Source organism: Lampetra fluviatilis, chromosome 4, assembly GCF_964198595.1.
Source record: "Lampetra fluviatilis chromosome 4, kcLamFluv1.1, whole genome shotgun sequence".
NCBI classification, from domain to species: domain Eukaryota; kingdom Metazoa; phylum Chordata; class Hyperoartia; order Petromyzontiformes; family Petromyzontidae; genus Lampetra; species Lampetra fluviatilis.
Window position 1 is genome coordinate 10,515,137 of NC_136278.1, and position 23,390 is coordinate 10,538,526.

The 23,390-nt window shown below is 42.1% G+C and overlaps 1 protein-coding gene across 1 annotated transcript in view; it reads left to right on the forward strand.

The window, feature by feature from the left end:
• The window catches only part of PEBP4 (phosphatidylethanolamine binding protein 4), a 282,010-nt gene that overhangs the window by 9,296 nt on the left and 249,324 nt on the right, over window positions 1-23,390 (forward strand). The window contains exon 3 of the mRNA XM_078855533.1: window positions 246-378. Coding sequence (XP_078711659.1) covers window positions 246-378 — 133 coding nt within the window. The remainder of the gene's footprint in view (window positions 1-245; window positions 379-23,390) is intronic.

A 23,390-nucleotide genomic window follows, 5' to 3' on the forward strand; every position in this document is an offset into this window, starting at 1 on the left:
TACTACCTTGTGGAAGGTCAACAGTGGTCAGCCCTTAGAGAGGCTGGCCTAGGTCATAAAAGAGTGACATTAGCACTCCTGGCTCCAAGCACCTCCTGAGCTCCTCCCCCATTGCTCACTTGAGCAGAGAGACAAGTTCACTTAACTCGTCCTGGTAAAGTGTTGCACGTGGCTTTCACGTGACCGTGTTCAAATTACCGAATGCTAAAAGCATTGCTTCACGCCCCATATTCCATGCATTGCAGAGGTGGTCTGAAAGTGGACTACCCAGAGGCTGGTGATGTCGCCTGCAGCGTCATTACAAAGTGCTACAACTTCCGCTCCTTGATTACCAACAAGTGGCCGGCTCCTTCCGTTGTCTTTCCTACAGCCACGTTGGTAAGACGTTTCAAGCGTGACGTTTTATTGGTTCTACCCCTGACTATATCGATACAGCCACTTGCTTACAATTTCATTTTTACCAATTTTCAATGAATGCAGCATCAGCTTTCTAGTTACTTTATGTTTAGACTGGTGGCAAGCACTTTGTGTGTAATAAGTGAAACCTTATTTATTTGTTCAGCATCCAAAAACCAATGCAGATCATCGAGCAACGGATGGACATGGTTGGATCTTGCAGTACCCATCATGACACGTGCCGAAGAAAGTTGTACACGCTGCAGCTTGCTAATGTTTTTGCTAGACGTCCTGTAGAGTAGTGAGTTGCAATAATCCAGCCTTGTTGATACTATGCTACACGCCACTGTGTTGGTTATGTCACGAATAGTGGCCGAATGTGTCGTAGAGCACTTATATGAAAATTGCAGGACCTGACTATAGTTTGCACATGGTGATCTAACGACATATTCTGGTCGAGTATGGTGCCAAGGCCCTTTAGATGAGTATTCAACTGAATACTGGAGTCTGTGGCCACCACACCTAATCCTCCCACAATTAGTTTGTACCTGAGCCCAAGTGCCAACTAGCAGAACCTCCGATTTTAGTTTCGTGAAAACCACACGAGCACCACTCATGTGCAATCTTGGAAGTTACCGAGGCTCTCCACATCTTACTTTGACTTCACTACGGAACTTGATGTCATGCGAGACGCACGTTCGAAATAGGAAGGGCCCGAGTACGGCCCCTTGTGGCACGCCAACTAGGCACAGCGTAGGCGATGACTGTTGTTCACCCAGCTGGACGAACTGTAATCGACCATGTAGGTATGACTCAATCTACCTTAGTACCATACCCAATACACCGAACTTTGACCTTAGCCGCCTGATGAGTATCTCATGGTCGATGGTGTTGAAGGCGGCTGAGAGATGGAGACCGATCAAAACTGCAGTGCACCAGTCATCCATGATCTCATAGAGGTCATCAGTGATCTTTAGTAGAGCCGTCTCAGTATTGTGGAACTTCTGGGTACGCCAACGGCAATGGGTTGAATCTGCCCATCGTAGCGACGCGGGGAAGTAACCGTTTCAGACAAAACCGCTCTATGATCTTTGAAATCGTAATCAGGTATGAGATTTGGCGATCATTTTGCGAGGTTACTAAAGCTCAAGCCAACTTTTTTCAAGAGAGGTGTTACCTGTGCCATTTGGAACCGGTCCAGGAAACGGCCGTCGCTGAACTAAATATTTGCTAGGTGGCCAATCAGCGTCGCAAGCACATCCGAGTATGATTTGAGAATCGACGTGTGGATGTAGTCGAGCGGCAAAGTCTTATTTGGCAGCCGTGCGATGAACATCGACACCATCGTCTGAAGTATATATTCTGTGTTGGTGGTAAATGGCAGATCGCTTAACCTGTTGTTTCAAAAGACCCCGGGATGCCTGTGAATGCACATGTAGATATATAAGAAAATAACATTTCAATAGACAATTTCACATTTAAAATTAATTATTGGAAAAGGAAAAAATACAACTTGGTATAACCAGAAAACACATTGCAGAGCTATTTATTATATGCAGCACAATGCAGTAGTGTAAACTTCGATTTTAGCACCAACATTAAATCTAGTTTTCATAGGTGGCCACTGACACGTTCTGACTTTAAACAATTGCAGACCATCCAGTAGCCAGCACAGGATGGTAACCAAGGACGTTGTTTTGAATCAGGGTAAAAGTGGCGTTGTCGTATAAACCCAGGAGGTTATTTTGTGACGTGAAATGTAATCTATTCAGAGTATACCTTGCTAATAAATTAATGGATTCCTTCCAGACAGACCTTGATTGCTCGGCATTCCCAGAATGCATGTGCCAGGTCTTGTACATTTCCAGGTGGACCCTTGGAGCAATCTTGAGAGTAATGTGTGTACGTAAGCTAGGTAAGTCACCGATGAGGGAAGTTCCATGTAGAAGTAGGTATTCGTTTTGTTTTAGAGAGAAAGCTGTAGCTGGACAGATGTGCTTCCACTTTTCAATTCCATTTAACTTTGCACTGTGACTCGTGAGCGTTCGGTCTTCTTTGCCTTGTTCAGAAGTCATGAGTGAACAGCGGCAACTTTGTTTCTAAAAGGATAACTAAGCGTGCAGCATTTGGATGTTCACTGGTGAGTGTCGAAACATTTACCTGTTGGATTGCGTGACATAGTTGACGTGAGATTATTACTGTATCTTGAAAATCGAGGGGAAAATTCTGCTTCACTTTTTTGTCAGTTTCTGTTCACATTTTTTACCCAGTCTGACCGGCTTTTCATTCGAAAACTTTCTACCAATTTCCACCTTGAGGTCTTTCTTGTTCCCTGATGAAAATGATTTTAACTTAGTGCACATTCTTTACCTGAGTAATTTTTTTAATTGCACTCTGACTATTGTTCATGTTTTCGTGGCGTGTGAATACCTTTTGTATGCACTTTTACACCAAACTGCAGTCTTGTTGTGCTAAACTTTCAGGTTAGTCCAAGAAAATATAATTACGAGTAGAAAAAAATATACATTTCTAAAGCGCAGTAGCTGTCAGCCAAAATTACAGTGGCATAATAGGTGCACTTAATAAGCACGGATATATTTCATCATCATCTTCAAGTGCTTAAGCAAATCCTGAGATCCGTATGCCTCTTGAGAGGAAAAGGCACTTAACATAGTTTATTCTGTTTATTTATTACAGAGAAGGGGCATAGGATCCTGCTGTCTACAGTAACACTCGTTATTAGCCGATGAAGTTCAGACCAATCACTGTGAACCTCCTGAATCAATATTGTTCACACCCCGAGACCAATATCATTAAACGAAAGATGATGGTGGGCTGGAGCGGTGGTGCAGTGGTTAGCGCACTGACCTATTAAACCGGCAGGCCTGCATTGGATTCCTGGTCATGGTTAACGACAATGGCGAGTGATTTATGAACAAGTTCTGGGCACCCCCACCCCCCCCCAGCAACCACTCCTAACCAACCCAAACTTAACCAGAACAATTCAACACATTCCTCAATTAACACTGCCTTAAAATAAAAATATACATACAGTATAAGACGACGTTTCGGGCAATAGCCCTTCTTCATAGCACACATGCTATGCTAGCACATGTTATGCGATGAAGAAGGGCCATTTCCCGAAACGTCGCCCGTTATATATTTGATTTCTCTTCTGGCAACAGTGTTATTGACGAATGTGCGTTTTTATGTTGTGTTCGTGCACCGCTGACAACACGGCATCACCAGACACTTATCAGAGGCATGTTCAAACAACTGCGATGACAGATAGGAACAGGGATTCCTTATACTGGTAGGAACCTCCTGGTTACACCTGCCCACAGGGGATGATTGTGTCCGTCCGTCGTGCAGGGAGGGGCTGGGTGGGGAGGGTGGGGAGGGGCTGGGTGGGGCTGGGTGGGGAGGGGGAGGGTGGGGCTGGGTGGGGGATGGGAGGGGTGGGGCTGGGTGGGGAGGGGCTGGTCACCCCGTGGTGCCCTTATAAAATTCAACGTTTAACCTACTTACGCCGGCTTGTGCCCGCCCTCATGGTCGGGCATATTTGCGGAATACACCACGCCGCCGTTGACCCTGGCCATTGACCGAGCAACCCAACGTTCTGACCAGCTCCCTCCACAGGAATGTGTTGAAATAGGTCTGTCATTACCATCGTCATCGCGCCACGGTGGCGAGATGTTAAATCCATCGCTTGGAATGCAGGAGGTCGTGAATTCGATCCCGACCCTGACTCATGTATATTTGGAGTGTGCGTGTTCTCCCCGTGATCACCTGGAATTTTCTCTGGGTCCTCCGGTTTTTCCCTCCACATATAGAAACACGCGTTTAAAGTATTTGGCTTCTATACATTTCCACGTGATAAGCCACTTCGTTGAGCTATCATTTGTGGCCAGGTCACTTCTGAAAACGAGCTATATAGTTCAGTGGGTCTTACCTGGTAAAATAAAAATATAGTTTAATGTTTAAACAAGGCTGTGTGGCAGTACTTCTCAAACGTTTTCATTCCACGTACTTTCGAGCTTGCTCAACTTTCACGGCACATCACACCAAAGAATCAGTGAGACCAGGTGACTGGGTCGGAATGCATTGTAGCTTGAGACAGATTTCACAATCCCTTGCTTATGCTGATCTTATCGAGAGAAGGGAAATCGAGTGGCCCTTACAAATTCCTTGACGACAATGTGTCCAACTGCGTGGCTCCGTGTTTGTGAGTAAATGTGTGTCCGTGTCTCCATGTGTGTGTGTCTGCGTGTGTCCCCGAGTGTGGGGAACGGTGGTGCAGTGGTCAGCGCTACGCTGCGCTATGAACCTGGCGACCCGAGTTCGATTCCCGCTCACGGCCAACATCAGTGACGATTATCTGAACCGGTCCTGGGCCTCCCCTAGGTCGACTCAGCCTCAAATGAGTACCTAGTGCGATGTGTAACCATCATCACTAGGGAGACAAAGGCGGCCGCGCGTGGTGTTGGCCACCCAACCCCCTCGTGTGCCGTGCCGGTCTTCATAGGTGCTCGCTAACAGCACTTGCCCCTACAGTCTGTTAAGGCTATACGGGGGATCTTTATCTTTGTCCCCGAGTGTGTTGCTGTGTGTCTCTGCGTGTATTTGCCCAACTGCGCATGTACGGCCTAGAGAGTGGAGAGGGCCCCATGATCAATGGGGAGGGGAGGGCAGAAGTTTGGGTGGGGGTCCTTGATGTTCTCTACCTCTACTATAATAAAATAAGTAATATTTATAAATACTTTTTTTTAAAACACGCTTTAATGAAATGTACCATACGAGTAATGGCAGAACTCCACGGCTCCAGGATGTGGCCGCAAAGCTTGCCATAGCGTAAGGGTGCCGTGGCGATTTACAGCCAACGTGAGTTGAGCGTGGACAATTAGACCCAAGCCGAAACATAACATATAAAAAAGAATGTTTAAAAATAGATATTTTTAATGATAGAATATAGTATCGTCATCAGTATGACATAAGTATACCAAGTTTGCAGTCGATACCACGTTGGGAAGTGGGTTAAAATTGAGTTACAAGATTTGAGGATATGAGGACAACAACAGAGTGAGGTTAATAGAAAGCGTGTAAAAATAATGTTAAAAAATATTTTTATTTTATTTTTAATGATAGAATATAGTATTGTCATCAGTATGACATAAGTATATCAAGTTTGCAGTCGATACCACATTGGGAAGTGGGTTAAAATTGAGTTACAATATTTGACGGATACGACAACGACAACAACAGACAGCGTGAGTTAAATAAAAGCGTGTAAGAAAAAAAAACGCAGCAGTCCTGGGGCTTTGTAACGGCTCAGCCGGTCCATCAGTGGCCCCCCCCCCTTCACTAATCGGTACTGACCTGCACAATGAAGTACTATATGGTCAAACAATTCCCATGACCATATTGGTGTGGGAAGGTCTTAATACCGCATTGAATAAGATTATGTCTGTAAAACACATTCCTGTGGAGGGAGCTGGTAGGAATGTTGGGTTGCTCGGTCAATGGCCAGGGTCAACGGCGGCGTGGTGTATTCCTTAAATATGCCCGACTGTGAGGGCGGGCACAAGCCGGCGTGAGTAGGTTAAACGTTGAGTTTTATAAGGGCACCACGGGGTGACCAGCCCCTCCCCACCCAGCCCCAACCCTCCCACTCTCCCCACCCAGCCCCTCCCCACCCAGCCCCACCCCTACCACCCAGCCCCTCCCCACCCAGCCCCACCCAGCCCCTCCCCACCCTCCACACCGAGCCCCTCCCTCCCCACCCAGCCCCTCCCTGCACGACGGACGGACACAATCATCCCCTGTGGGCTGGTGTAACCAGGAGGTTCCTACCAGTATAAGGAATCCCTGTTCCTATCTGTCATCGCAGTTGTTTGAACATGCCTCTGATAAGTGTCTGGTGATGCCGTGTTGTCAGCGGTGCCTGAACACAACATAAAAACGCACATTCGTCAATAACACTGTTGCCAGAAGAGAAATCAAATATATAACGGGCGACGTTTCGGGAAATGGCCCTTCTTCATCGCATAGCATGTGCTAGCATAGCATGTGTGCTATGAAGGAAGGGCTATTGCCCGAAACGTCGTTTTATACAGTATGTATATTTTTATTTTAAGGTAGTGTTAATTGAGGAATGTGTTGAATTTTTCTGGTTAGGTCAGGAGGTTACTACCAGTAAAACTATGCGGTACCATTAGTATTATCTCATTCTATTGTCCCCCCCCCCACCCTAATCGATGCAATTACTCCGTGGACGGATTCCCATGATGGAATTAATTAGTGCCGTGTGAGTGCACCGATGCCATTATCTATTCTGTCCTGAAAATTAATAACATTTTCACCTGGACTTTGCTTATGTAATGTAATCTGTACATGTACAGTACTTGTACATTTGAATGCCCGCTGATGTTGACGCAATTCTTTGTTTTATTAAATGAATGAACAGCTACTGTACTGTCTTTTACATTGTATAACATTTACGGAATTTAAACATTTAGTTTTATGTTGGTGGTACTTTTATTACGAGTTTTCGCCTTTTAAGCATTGCAATTTTGTTGCATTAAAACTATCTATGACAACAGAGCTAAAGATATCGAGGTAGTAGAAGAACATAAAAGAAAGTTGAGCAAATGTGACCGAGTGACAGCAGCGTCGGTCACACTCCGCACCTCCGATTAGCACGTTTTAGCTATGTACGGTGCGAAAGAAGTTCAACATACGTGCATTTTCTTAGATTTGTTTTGATGGCGACCTAAAACGAGGGGACCACAATGCACTTCCTACAGAAGTGCATTGTGACTGCTCTTTGCATAATCCACTAATGGATACATGTTCTTTACACATTTTGGTGTCTCATTTGAAACATATATGGTTTTCCAGCCTGCAGTATTATTCTGATACTATGGGTGTTTATTTTTATCATCATTTACAGATTGGATTATAGGCTGACAACAACTTTTCTATTGTGGTGCTGTGTACGGCAATACCGAATTACAAACAGTAGAGGGCGATCTGGTATTAAAATTGTGGCTTGATTTGGCGCTTTCGTGACTGCAGGAATTACTCTTTGGTTCTTTCGGTAAAGTTACGTGAATTTACCGAAAAAACCAAAGAGTAATTAAAATTGTGACTTTAATGCTACCACGAGTGCATTTGTCAATCTGTCACTTTCATATCCTGCATTAGCGGGTGGAACACATTGAAATGTATTCGTAAATATGTTTTTAAATATTAGATATTGGTCATACATGCTTACATTTATACATATTTTTCATGCACACATGCATATGCTGATTTTCAGCTACATATAGTGTGCCAATTTCATCCTTGATTCTTTGAGGTTATTCATTGTGGGCATAGACGAGAATTCGTGTAATTAATTGAGAAAAATTGTTGATGGAATCTCAAATATTTTTTCTTTTTTTAAAATCTCATCTTACAAAAATTTGGATTTTTTGGGGCCAGATGGTGTATAAATGACGATTTTAAAATGTCGAATTCTACTCTATTTTCATTTTATGTGGGAATGTTATGCGTGTTTGGCCGCTCTAGCTCCTCTTGATGATTTGTTATTCTTCCTGCGTATTATTTAATATAAATAGGCGTTACTGTACAGCGTCTGGAGATGCGTCCAGTATTAAGAATGCAATATAAATGTCAATTTTTTTTTTATATATATAACTGTTAGTGTTAGTTAATATCGCAGGCTATTTTCAAACCTCCGTAAACGTTGGTTCTGTTTTTCCATTAAAAACAACCCCACACCGTCCCCGTCCCCCCTTAAAAATAAAGTTGTCACCTATAACTTAGCTCCAATTCACAAAGGTCCCTTAGCCAGTTGCAATACCCACACATGCATTGACTTTCATCGTCCACGAGAGGGCAACCACTCCCCATTGTCTTCCAGCACAACGGGCATTCATCACGTAGACCAACTGTGCCAGTTCGTTAATTCATCTATGATGCATTGCACTCCCTTCAGCATACGTGACATGGTTGGAGATAACAAATGATATTCTTGGTTCTTTCGGTAATGTCACGTAGAAGGGAAACAATAAAATAATAAACGTCGTGAGAATTGTATTGCTTTATATTTTAATTATTTTATTGTTTCCCTTCTACATGACTTTACCGAAAGAACCAAGAATATGAATCCCTGCAGTCACGAAAGCTTTAAATCAAAATATAACAAATTATGTTTATTTTCTTAAAAGTGCAGAATCCCGTTTTGCAGAGTATTAGGGGAGAAGTCTGCCTTTATGTCCGTTGATACGTCTACTTTAGTTTCTGTTCCATTATGCAGTTGTGTAAACTTCAATTTTTACAACAACATTACATTTGGTTTTCATAGATGGTAACCGACACACTCCGACTAGAAATAATTGAAGACCATCCGCTGCCCAGCACAGGATGGTGACCATGGATGTTTATTTTTGTTTATCAGAGTAAAAGTGGTATTGTCATGTCTACCCAGGAGGGCATCTTGTGATGTGAAGGATCATCCCTGAAGAATATGGCTTGCTAAGAAATTAATGATTCTTTTACAGGTAGGACCTAATTGCTGGGCATTCTCAGAATGTGTACATTTGTAGGTGAACACTTGGAGCAATCTTGAGAGTATTGTGTGGTACATGAGCTACAGTAGATAAGTCGCCCATCAGGCAAGTCCCTTGTGGGAATCGGTATTAGTTCTGTTTCAGAGAGAAAGCTGTGGCTGGCCAGATTTGCTTCCACTTTTCAATTCCATTTAACTTTGCGTTGTGACTCAGGAGCGTTTGGTCTTCTTGTCATTCTTTGCCTTCGGAAGTAATGAGTGAATAAGGACAACTTTGTTGCTGAAAGGGTAACTAAACATGCAGCATTTGGATCTTCACTGGGGAGAGTTGAAACATTTACCTGCTGAATGGCGTGACATGAGATTATTATTATCTTGAAAATTTGTGGAATCCCGTTTTGCACTGTGTTAGGGGAGAAATCTGCTTTCATGTCTGTGCCATGTTTTTGTTGGTTTTCTCTTCTGATATCTTTCCTAGTCTGACCGGTTCTTCATTCCACAAGATTTTGTCTGTTATAAGTCACACGCACTGTATCTGGTTTCATGCATTTTTTCTGGAGGTAAAAAAAAATCACTCATGATCATGCAGCAGTTACGACATAATTACAAACATCTGTCTTGAAAATAATCATTAGCCCTGCTCTATCTGATGTTGGATAAAGACATCCCAAAGTCGTCAACATCTCTAATCGTTCAATAATGCAACAATCTCGGACCTGCGCATGATGTGATATTATTACTCCATAGCAGTGGTCATCCTTTTGGCCATGGCCCCTCCTCTGACTGCTACTGCATCGTTAGACTCGTCCATCGTCAGAATTGATTGCAACCAATGACAAGTCAGTGCCTCCTTACTCACGTGTGCATTAGCTGATGCTCATGTTTGTTGGCAGTCTTGAGCCCCTGTTGACAATCCCACATTCTATACTCTTTGGTTCTTTCGGTAAAGTCACGTGGGTATATAATAACATAAAATAAAAATAAATCACGATGTTTCGATTGCAACACAAGCAATCATCATCAGGTGGGAAAACCATCATGGTTTGTTCATGAAGCCATCCAGATATATAAACATAGACATAACTTCAACCGAGAAGATGGATACAAATTGAGCAATCATTGGAAGGATGTTATTAACCAAGTAAAACCCTAACTGCTTTGTATTGGTTGTCGTCTATCATATCTGCCGGGTACTACTACACCACAAAGCGCTCGCCCTCCCCCTACTCCACACCTTCACCCCTCCCTCTCTCCACTTCCTCCTCCCCCTTTCTGACCTATATAACCTCTTACCACGACAACTCTCTCTCCCACTTCAGCAAAAAAAAATATTGCTGTGGTTTTCCCACCTGATGATGATTGCTTGTGTTGCAATCGAAACGTCGTGATTTATATGTTATTTTATGTTATTTTATACCCACGTGACTTTACCGAAAGAACCAAAGAGTATGGATCCCTGCAGTCACGAAAACTTCAAATCTAGTTTAATTCCACATTCTCCTAATGGGGGCCAGTCTACCCAAAGGATGATCATCGTCAACTTGCGTCAAAGTGATACACATTTTAAATTCCCCAATGGATGATGGGTTGAGTTGATCTCCAAGAGTAGAATCAGATTGCGAATGGACTCATTTACCACGTTTCCACACGACCGAATTTAGCAAATGAAAACACTTGCATCGTCTTACAAACTACACACAACAGGCACATTGCGCACACACACACACGTGGGCCGATGTGTATTTCGTTCACCGTTTTAGCCACATTCCTGTGCTTTGCGAATAAGTTCACAGTCTTGATGCAGCGTCCCTTTGCCTTTAAGTGTGCTTTGTGTACAGTAGATGGTGTGGTTTCATTGCACGGAGCTGCAGGTTGACCTGTTTGACAATTGGGGGACATTTATGGAATCCCGTGGAATGTTATTTTAGCCTCTGTTGTGATGAGTCATCTCGAGGGCGGGGGAGGTTATTTCACTGTGGAATATGCACATGTACTGTAATGCCGATATGCATGCATCAAATGCAGTGTTCAAAGGAAAGCTAAATATTCAGTCAGGTTACGTTGTCAAAAAACTTTGGTGTAATTTGTTTTAGTTTTTTTTCATATTTAATCACATATTTCAGTAGTTTTATTATTGTCGGAATTGAAATGTGTTTTTTTGTCCGTAGCTTTGTAATAGAATCGCTCTTGCTGCTTAGCTTCGTTAATGGCCCTTTTTTCTGCACCATTTTTGGGCCAGGGCTGCCGAGTTTGTAATTCAAGACAATTTTTCTTCGACGGGCTTGGGGCTAAATTGTGATAAAGGGCTTGATATCTTTTGTGAGCCTTGAACATTAAAGTGGACTTGAGCGATTTCTTCATCAAACTTAATTGCATGAAGCTGGGAAAATATCAGATCCGTGCAATACTTTTCCATAATCACCATTGCGTCGAGGCGCTTGTTTTAATTAAACAGGCGTATGCTTGGAGCAGACAGTTATGCAATACAAGGGCAAAATTATGTTCTGCATTAAGGAGAGGAAAAAAAATCACAGTCTGGATTGCTCATTGCTGGAATTTAAAATCAGTCAGTGCACGGATCTAAATTGAAGAGACTTACTAAAGTAATGCCAAGAGTTCTAACGAGAAAAATTGAGATGATGAGAAGATATGTACGAGAGGTTTTCCTTGGTACAGGAATACGTTTCTTGGCGATGGTTTTATCGCTTTATGTTAAGTAGAGATCTAAATGGACACAAGGAGCCATTACTTATTCCATGACATGTTACATACTCTCATTTGGTAAACTGTGCTGGAATAGTTTGGGCTAGATACGTTTTCCAGTTGTGGATAGGAAATGGAACCCTTTTATGGATGCAATGTCCCTGTTCTTAACCTTTGGTGCTTTTGGATTTTAATACTCAAAATATTACTCGGCAATTGTTACAGTATCGTGTATTTCCACTGCCATCAAATAATGTTTGTAAAGCAAGTATCAACGTAGAGCATTCTGCCTGCTGTGTAGTGGACTTTATAAAGACCACGTGGTGTTGTCGTTTTAGGGAGCAGACCCATTTGTTTTCGCCTGAAACACGACATTTCATCGCCATAATTTCAGCTCCATGAGTCATGTTTTAAATCGCTGTAACTTAACGCCAGTAATACTTTACGATCGCCCATTTGGCAATGTATTTACTTAATTGGTAGTGGATTCATAGTGCGTGGAGGATTAGGGAAATCTAATTTGTGTGTTGGCGATACCACTGAAAAATTGTAGTCCACGTTTGATTCGTACTGCAGACTGACATTTGAGATGATATTTTGACTAGATGGACCTGGTGTCACATACTCTTGGGTTTTTTCGGTAAAGTCACGTAGGTAAAAATAAATAATAAAATAATAAAATAATAGAAATACCCACTGCCCACTTCAGCATTTGTTTCTTGCTGTGGTTGTCCCACCTGATGATGGACGCTTGTGTTGCGCCCGAAACGTGATTTATTATTTTATTTCTATTATTTTATTTATTATTTTTATTCTTTATTTTTACCTCCGTGACTTTACCGAAAAAACCTAAGAGTATGAATCCTTGCAGTCACGAAAGCTTCAAATCCTGGCGTCACATACCTGTAAATCAGTATTTCCATTGCATAGGTCTGTCTCTCAATATGATGAGGAATATTGACTTATTACAGAGTGGTAGTTGTTTTATTGCCTTTGGGAGGGGGGGGTGATAGGCAAAGTCGACCTCGGATGCAGACTATGAACGTCACTTTTTTTTCTTCATACAGATGATTAATTACTTTGAATAATTGTGAGGTTGAAATATGTGAATTTTCGGGTCCTACTATTTGACTGTCCTGTTAGGCCAACTACCAAATCGCTGTCTATGGTGCTGACGTTAGGAAAAACCGCCACTTTTTTCAAATTTTCTTGCTTTGGATTTCACACCTGATAATGATTGCTTGTGTTGCAGTCGAAACGTCGTGAGAATTGTTATTGTTTTATATTAATATTATTTTATTATTTCCCTTCTACGTGACTTTACCGAAAGAACCAAGAATATCTCCTGTTAGGACTCTATGGTATTTGAACTGCCCTAGGAACCCGGTGACCCAAGTTAAATTCCCATCCATGGCTAACAGCGGTGGTGAGGGATATCTGAACCAATTCTGGGCTAGATTGACTCTGTCTCAAGTGAGATATTAGGGAGACAAAGGTGGCCAGCCATAATGCTGGCCGCATATGCCATGTAAGCCTTAATAGGTGCTCGCTAACAGCACTTACCCCAACAGTCTATGTGGGCTTTTAGGGAGTTCTTGAAAAATAATGTCAGAATCAAAATCTTTATTTAGACCGGAAGAATCCGATGAGCGATAAAGCTCTTCTTCACAGATGTCCAGTATGGGCAGATCAGCAAGTTACAACAGCTAACAATACAAAAAAAATTATAGGAGTGCAAAATAGAGAAAATGGTAAGCAAGTCGGTGTAAATAAAAAATATATATAATTTTTTTTTGGGCATAAGCTGGATTTATCAAGATTGAGAAATGCAGCAAAACCAACAAAACAGTTTCAGAACACACCAAGATAACACATTCCCTCAATAAAATGGCACACTAAAATTGCACTATAGATACACAGGTAACGATCATAGTTACAAATCACGTTTATCAAATATATATATTTGCCAACAGCTGCACTTTATTATATATGTCTGGAACCAAAAAAAAGTTGCGCAGAAACTCCCCTCCCCGTCCTCCCTACGTGCAGCGAAAAACATTCTTAAACCGCTTTCCGTGCTCGCCTCTCGGTTTGAGCCCCTCGCGCGCTCAGCTCAGCTGACTGAGCGTTGCCTCGCGCACACGCCGAGCAGCAGTGCGGTTACATGTCACGAGCTGTCACCGGACCAGCTCCTGCCAGAAGGAGTCCCAGCCGTGTCTGGTACAAGCCCGAGAATACCGCTTGGCTATTAACGCCGAACACCGCCGGCGCCCTGGCTTGTGCTTGTCAAGCTTTTTGAGAAAATGAAGGGATGCCTCGGCATGCCGTGTCCTACCTGTGTAATGAGCAGCGTGCAGTCACACACTGCTACTGCTGCTTCTGTCCTCGCAGCACAAAACCCTTTAACCCTTTCCCTTAAAATGTCCCGGTGATTTTGATATTATCTTCACTTTGTCCGCTCCTATGGCTGCGACTGTTCGTGCAACATTTTTACTCATTTTCAAGCTGTGCTTATGGATCTGCTTTTGCATTGGCCCTCTTCGGTGTGCTTTTTTAAAATTTCGATTAGGTATTGCAGCGCTCTCCTTCGGAGGAAACGCAGGTGGAAAAGACTGCAGAATATGAATCATAATTAGTTACTTTCGGGTTAGACCATGCATGTAGGTTTATATGTTTTTATTCTTTGGGTTTTTTGGTAAAGTCACGTAGAACAAAAACAATTACGAAAAAACTACGACGTTTCGATCGCAACACAAGCAATCGTCATCAGGGGAAAAAAAGAGGGGGGAAGCTGCTGAGGCAGGCTGTTTTAAAGGTTTGAAATGGGTGTAGCCCAAGGGTCATAAACGAAGTGGGCAGGGCTAGTGATGTTAAAGTAAGAAATTAGCATGTCAATGTAAGGTCGCAGCGCCGCCGCCACATCGAGGACATGAGCAACGGCGGCTGTGTTAGTGTGAGACATTTAACCTGATAATGTAAAATCAGAGAGTCGAAAATAACTACTGACATCGGAAGGTGGGATGGAAACATCACAGCCAGTGACGTTTCGATCGCAACACAAGCATTCGTCATTGCGTCGTCGTTTTTTTTGTTCTACGTTAATTTAACCGGAAAACCCAAAGAATATGAATTCCTGCAGTCACGAAAGCTTTAAGTCAAGATTTATATGTTTTGTTACTAGAACGCTCCACCAGCTGACAGAGCCAACGTTATAGTTCAAAATCGGCATTATACCTACACAATCTAATGCAAAAGGAACGAATTACGAATCATAATTTTGGTATGAAATTACAGCAGACGATGTATTTGAATGAAACACGAACTTGTAAATTTTAGGAGAGCGATTGAAAGTGGGCTGGGAACGAAATGCACTTGATGATGAAAAGCATCATCCTAATATGTGTGGTGGTCAAACCAAATGTTTCATTCTCAGAAATGAAGCTGCAAGAAATTGAAATACCAAATTGACTGTGATAGGGTTTTATTTTTCTGTGAGCATTCATTGACTGGGCTGAGGCCATCAACACCAACTCCACTCTTTGCATACAGGGTAAGAGGCTAATATTGATGCACTTAAAATTCATGCAATTTTCCTCTTTGTTTTAATGTAACATTAACTTGTAATTAATATTGTGCGTTTTTGTATAAATATTATTATTTGTATAAATATTATTTTTATTTTCACCTACGTGACTTTACCCAAAGAACCAAAGAGTGCATTGCGTGTTTCTTCAATGTTCACGAGCTGGTGGTGAATGCAACGCTGCGTACACAATACAGCAACTCCTGTGCATTTCGTTGGAATTAGTAACAAATTCTAATTTTCTTTTTTATTAGCGGCAATGTTACGTTGTTATCTTTTCTTTGCTTTTCTCTTTTGGCACTCCTTGTAATCGTTTTAAAGTTCGGTCGTGAGCAGGTTGTGTTCGGGGTATCTTGTTCTTTTGTTTAACATTTCGCTAATGTGCCTTTCCCCCTGTGCTCGTAATGTACTCGGCAGAACTGCGCCTTCGGCTGCTCGGTGTAATGTTCAAGCAAGCAGCAAAAGAGAACGTTTAACGGTGTTAAAACATTCCATGGAAACACACGCTCGTGCTTGTTGAAATAGAGTCGGCCACGCTACATTATGCTGTACTAATATGTTTGCTCTCGGCATTTGTAAGTACCCTGCTAAATAGTAATAGCAGTATCAGGAGAAATCAAAAGTTGCCAGCGGGAGCTCTAGCTCCCATTGCTCATTCGTTTCATTTGAAATAAAAATACCAATAGACGCATCATGCAACGTGTAGACTTTGGGAGTAAATAACATTTTCTGGATTAACAAATTTCAAGTGGCCACCTTGCAGTGCCACAACTTCAAGGTAACTAAACAAGTGGGTGAATTGAAATATTTGCAATAGTTTCATGTGGATCATTAATACATTGTGCGCGTTGTATAATGATGGAGGAGGAGGCCAAGTTATCCACGAGGGAAGCTGTGTAGAGATCTCTGGAGTGGAGGCCCTTCTGCAAACAGTGGACAGAGCAAGGGATTGAAGGGCAGCTCTTATGTAGAGGATGGCCACGATCACGTGGTATTTGCAGCACCACTGGCTCAGGACTGCCAATGGAAATCAGCACTGCTGCCTCATTCTAACGTGGTGATAAGTTAACTTTTAGTCCCATTTAGCAGTCCTCCAGAAATGCACGTAATTCAAAGTGTGAGGAAAGTTTTAACAACACGTTACAACAGTGCGCTGCGTAACTTCAAATCCACGAATCACTTAATGTTCTGTACAAATCTCTTAAATGTCTTGCCCATAATAACATAGCATAAGGACTAAAGGTACGGTCTCCCTATGGTTGGCGCTTTGATGCAAAGGATCTGTGACCCCCTCATAAACACACGTGGTTTTCATTATCTGCCCTCGCGTCTTTAAGCCCTTCACCGCGCTACTGCGGTGTTCTTTGCACTTACCAACTGCTTCCTTGTGGTTAACGGACTGCAGCGTTCTCTGCGGTTCTGTTTTAACAAGGTACTTTTCTCTCCCCCACCCTCCTCTCGGTCTTATCTCCAGACATGACCTGTTCTTTTTCTCTGGCCTGGCTCTTGCGGCCCGCTTTAACATTTCAAATACCAGTTTTGTTGTAATTTCTCATCTTCTTTGGCCTTTTTTACATTTTGTGCATATGAAGATTTTATAACATTGGGTCAGAAATGGAATTTTTGGGATGAATCAAAAATGCATGAAGTGTGCAGAATTTTAGGTGACCATATTAACTTGCCAAATGCTGCTCGAAGAATTTGCCATTTTTGTGGAATTCCTATCGGATTCAAATGGAGAAACCTGAAATGTTTCCCCTTTGCTGCAACGGTGGAGAAATACTTTATTATTAATATGCAAATGGTGTAGTATATAATTTATTTAAACTTCATTACATTTAAAGCATTTATCTAAAACAGCATGTGATTGATGTTTTAGTGGGTCATGATGAAACGTACTTGCCTGTCTTTGAATCAACAGTTGAACTGATTTTTTTTTACCAATTATCTTTCATTTTAATTAGCTTATTATCACAGCAAAGTGGACATCTAAAGCAAACATTACTGAGTTACAGGCAATTAACACAATTGATTAAATGTGAGATTCGATGTCTTTATCTCATCGTTCCGTGGCAGTTTATTGTCATCTGTATTGCCACGGGAGGTTCTACAGCATGAATGTGTACGGTTTACGGACTTCGTAAGCTGCTATTTAGGGGTCTCCCCAAGGCCGCACTTTGCTTGAGTTGGTGCGAGACCCTGCACTTGATTACATCGTTGCACAAGTAATTGGATGGTATACGTTTGGGCGGCGGCTCAAACTGTCTTGAGTTCAATTAATTAGACGTTTAATTTACACACCGGATATTAAAGCCATAATTGACACGTATAAATGGGCAAGTTCCAGACTTTATTTATAAAAACATTCTAGCACTAGTTCAAAGTGTGCTTGTGTTGGAATGAACACTGCAGCAGTATCTTACCAAAATGTTAATGTTTCCAAATACGATATAAACTTGATTATCTTAAAACCGTGAAGGATTTTTTTTTATCAATTACATTTTAATAGTTATGTAGTGGCTATATCAATTGATCGTTTAATTTATTAAAATTGATTCTCATACTAGCGATAACATGCATTTTCACTGAAACATTTTCTGCTCATCAAAATCAATATTCACAGCAGGTGCTAACTCCCAGCATCACCCACACGCAAAGTGATTTTCAGCTGGTTTCTCAAAAGTTACTACTTCCCCTGGTAATGCTGCAAGCATGGAGAGGTCTGGCCCACGCATTGGGAATGTGGAAATGTCCACCCATGGCCAGACATCAGGACCGATTAATTGAGTATGAAGACGAATTGACACATGCATCACTTTGCATCCCTCATCACTGATGCGCCACAATTCACATCCCTTCCTGTGTGCACCACAAAAGCGAACATATCAAAACAAAACAGATTACATTTGGGACTTAAAACAAATGTTATGTCATTGTTTATTGCTGCAATCACCTGATTTTCAAGACAGGCTCATCATAGTTAAAGCCAAAATTAATTGTATTGCTCTTAACAAGCGGAGTCGTGCGATCGTTTCTGATGATGTGCTACCTTATTTTCTATTACTTCTTAATTACAGCAGAACTATTTCTGCTGTAATTAAACAAGAATGTTACATTGTATTCAGCTCCAAGCCATGATAGCCAGGCACTAGCTATTTTCAAATCGCTGCTGCATGTGTGTGTGTGTGGGTACTATAACATCACATCATGTGGGGCAGCAGTGGTGTGTCGTTTAGCGCACTGCGCTACGAACTGCGTTCAATTCTCGCTCACGGCCAACACCAGTAACGATTATCTGAACCGGTTCTGGGCCTCTCCTAGGTTGACTCAGCCTCAAATGAGTACCTGGTGCAGTGTGTAAACATGGTTACCGGGGAGACAAAGGCGACCGTGCGTGGTGCTGGCCGCTCACCCCCTCGTGTGCCGTGCCGGCCTTCATAGGTGCTCGCTAACAGCACTTGCGCCAATAGTCTGTAAAGGCTATGCGGAGGATCTTTGTCTTTGTACGATAACAACACTGCACACAAGGCCCGTGACAATTCACATCCCTAAACCCTTCCCCTCCCCAACCCTCACAAATCGATCAACTGTAACAATTCGGAGTCAAGAATAATTTCAGAAATGCATTCCTAATTTTTGTCTCGTGCCGTTTTATCTTGTAATGTTTATCTAGTATCTTGTGTCTCGTTAATTTAATTAATTTAAGCCAGTATATCATTCACATGCAAATGAATATTGAATTATTATGCGTATAGCCGAGTACATATATCGAGAGCATTTTAAATGATTAAGTGGTACAGGGCTGCTGGCTGTAGGATCTGCGTGAAATCAAACTACCTTGCTTGCACACGTACCCCTGATTTCATCACCCCACCTATACCCTGGTGGCTGCCTGGTGTGTTTACCATTGTCGTAGTGTAAAGAAAGATAATGAGGGGAACGTTATCAAATGCTCGTGCTAAATCTCCACAAGGATGAATTTGATTCTGGTTAATTTCAATTGGTTGTGTCTCTGAAGAATAAAATGTGGTTTATTTTTCGACAGGTTTGCGTTTGTCTTTTGGGAATCTTTGATAAGCTGTAACATGCTTTTGAAGTTGAAACAACTGATTTCCTCATGAAATATTAATGGAGAGAATAGAGAGTAAACAGCTTTTGGGTTTCTGGTAAATATTGGACAAAAAGGAACATTCGGAAGCACGTGGGTTACGCCCAGCGGCGCGTGTATAATATCCATTTTTTGCGATTTTGTTATTTAGTTAGATTTTATAATTATAAGGAACGCTTCCCATTACCTGGCCAGATGGTGCTGTGGTTAGGCTCCACCGTGTGTAATTGGAAGGTTACATATGGGGGGGAGTGGGAGTCGAGTCGGGTCCTGTTTCCGATCAATAAAATATCAAACAGCATGAGTACCATTTTGTGGAAGTTTGACAATGGTTTGACAGTTTAAATCATTGGCCCTTGCCATTGGAAATTAAAATTTCCGTCCCTAGCTCAGGGCCATCAACAGTGACAACCACTGACGTATGGCACCACATCTCACACCCCACCACTTTCTATCCTCAGCCAGATCCCGTAGCTGCTGCCCAGTCGACAAGCGACCTCCAAGATCTATCCTCACGGTGTCCCACCATTTGTTGTTAGTTCATCTCCTTGGTCACCAGACTCGTGGAGGCTACTCCAATGCCTGTCTTTGTGACTGACACTCCTCAATCCTGTACACGTTTCACCCAGCACAATCTGTTTAGCCTAATCCTATCTACAACACTCACCTGCCACGATCTCTTCAGAACTTCAGCATTGCTTTTACTATCTTGCCAAGGAATTCTCAGCGTCAATCTCACCACTTTGCTGACAACAATTTCCTTTAATTTTCCTAGTTAGAGTCCAGCTCTGTAATCAATGTTATGCATTTTAGCAGGACTCGCTGACTTGCTGATGAAACTCATTATGAGCTGGCAGTTAATAGGAGCTATTACTGTAAAATGTTGAAGGATTGTATCTGCAAGGATCCGAAGTGCTGAGGACTCCTTGAAAATATTATCATCCAACATTAGACAGAAAATGGTTCGATAATGATGATACATTATCGTAAATGGTTACACTATGTAACAATTTTTTTGTTGCTGGGTACTAAATGTTATTTTTTAATTGCTTATGCCTAAAAAGTATAGAAAATGGCCATTATTCCTCACAGACTTTGCTTTTGTGACCAGGACTTTATGTGAACGAAAGACACAAATGCACACCACGTTTTCTCATTGAAAATAAGTAAATTGCAAAATATCACTGTCCTGGTCACAAAAGCAAAATTTGTGGGGAATAATAGCCATTTTCTGTGTTATTGCTACTATAATAGCCCAGAAATGTGTGTCCCGCGTGTGACGTCACTCCGCATGCCGCACCCCCCCCCCGTGTCATTAATAATAAAATAATCATGAGCGAATGGATTTTTACACTCACGCGGAAGGTCGAGCGGAAAGATATTTTTTTTGTCGCAAAGTCGCTTCAAATATGACGTTTCTTTACAGAAAGTGACGGTAAAAAATAAATCTACGCAGCACAGAGCTACATCTGTACGTGACGTCACTGCAAAAGAGCCCACCCCCCTCATTAATAATCATGAGTGGGTGGATTTTTACACTCCCGCAGGTCGAGCGGAAATATACAAAAATTCGCTTTAAATTTGACGTTTCTTTATTTGAAGTTAATCAAATAAATAATTATACGCAGCAAAAACGTGTATTTGGTGTCTTTATTTCTTCAGCACTTGCAACAAAAGGTAAGTCTTCCCAAGGATAGTTGTACGTGGCTCTGTCTAGATCTAAACTTCCTCGGCGGATCAAAGTGTTCATCAAGGATAGTCAACTGCAGGGAAACCTTTTGAACAGTGATAAGAGATTCACACTAAATATCGTATACCGATAAATCTTCCAGTCCTTAATTTAACTTTATAAGTTAAGAAAATTTTATTTACGTGCAACAATTCCTAATATAATTTACAATTACACAAGAAAACGTAAATGTACATCTTTAATATTACAGCTTCCGTCCTAGGATGGGCAAAAGGCTCGTCAATTATAATATACTTTCTTAATGCATTAATGTGTATCATTTTCAATGATTTTTATTGTCACCTACTATCAGTTACCGCTAATGTTCAATCAATCTTCATACTTTTTTCATCGCAGATTGTAATTTTTTTTTATAAGACACCCGTTTCCAGCCAAGTCGCCGTTATGCTCGCCGTCATTGCATGGGTGAGATGTGAACTCCCTCACCTGGTATGTGAGAGGTCATGGGCTAAATTCTGACCCTGACACCTGTTCATTTAGAGTTTGCATGTTCTCCCCGTGGTCGTGTGGATTTTTCTCCGGGTCTTCCGGTTTTCCCTCCACATTTAGAAACGTGTATTTAAGAGTATTTGACCGCAATAAATTTCCACGTAATAAGTCACTTCGTTGAGCTATCATCTGTGGCCAGCTCGCATCTGAAAAAGAGCTATGTAGCTCAGTGGGCCTTACCTGGTAAAATAAAAAAGTTCAGTTTTTGTAACTATGGCAATAGTACTAAGTTGTTATATATTCATGATACATTTTCTTTATCCTAAAAACACAACACGGGCCAACTGACTGCATAAAAGAATGAGGCAACAGATGTTCACAGACTGATCGCCTGTCTTTGCATGAAGCGGTGTAGGATGTCCTCTAATGTATTTCTTGACAAAGTAGTCCCAGTGGCCTTTAATTTGGAGCATTAGTCTGTTTGACTAATGGGAGTGTAAGAAAAAATTAAGTTGAATCGGGATATGTTACAGATGGACGCATTAGGACCCACTTGTTTTGGAGCTCTGCCGTTTGACAACCACTACTCTTATCTGTACAGGTTCTGAGTAAGGCTTGATGAGCACATGCTTGTGCCATTGTTGGAAGGGCGCTTCGTGGAGATGTGCCTTATATTCTCCTGCCGGAGTTTCCTTGAATGGGTCATGCGGCAGCTGTCAAGTCTACACCTGCCAAAACTACCTCCCAACAAATAAATGAAATACAACGTGTTGAAAAGAAATGTCACCTTACAATATATTTCAAAGTCAAATTGACTTCCTACTCAAATGGGTAATCGGGGGTAATAGGTGGCCCTTGACCAGTGGAGAAAATGTACTTTATTCTTTGGTTCTTTCGGTAAAGTCATGTACGTGAAAAATAATAATAATAAATTAATTAATTGTAACATTTCACCTCCGTGACTTTACCGAAAGAACCAAAGAATATGGATCCTTGCAGTCACGACAACTTCAACTCTAGAATGAAAAAATTGCACTTTCCAATGGCCGGGGCCAGTCCCTCTAAAGCAGCGGTCCACAACCTTTTTGGCACCACGGACAGGTTTCGTGGAAGAACATTTTTTCATGGACCGGGGGGGTGGAGGTTATCATTGGGTCTTTCCCCATTTTCAAAGAAGCTCTCCAGCGACGTTTGTTTTTTCCTCATGTTGGCTAGGGGTTAGCAGCTTGTGGGCTTACCAAAACTGTGACTGAGACAAGTGCGCAGTGCGGGAAAGGGGCGCGGACGGAAGTGGTCAATAATAAAACAATGAGGACGGGCCACGCGCGGACTCACCGCTCACCTGCTGTGCGGCCCGATTCCTAACAGGCCACGGGACCGGCACCAGTCCGTGGCCCGGGGGTTGGGGACCCCTGCTCTAAAGGACAACCAATGTGTTTTCAAGTTTATTTTTATTATGTTTAACCAGGTGAAAACTCAAGAGACAAGGATAGAGTCTCATTTGCCAGAGTTACCTGGGACATTAGTCTGCCAGTAGGGGGCAATGATTTCTATGTATAAATACAAATTGAGTAATTTGCGGTGTAATTTCAGACTTTGGCCAATTTGGACCCTGATGCCAGCACACAGTGGCCCACTCTTGCTAATGATGTCAGGGGATGTGTAATATCCACTGCGAAGCAGATGGCACATCTTATCATGGTTATTACACCCACAGTATTAACCAGGGCGGCCGCTGAATTCGCACTGCAAACCTCTGCAACAAGCAGCGAACGCGCTACCGCTGCAGCACGTCGCAAACGTTACTCATTGCAAACGCCTTGTGAAAGACCCAACACAGAAGATCCCT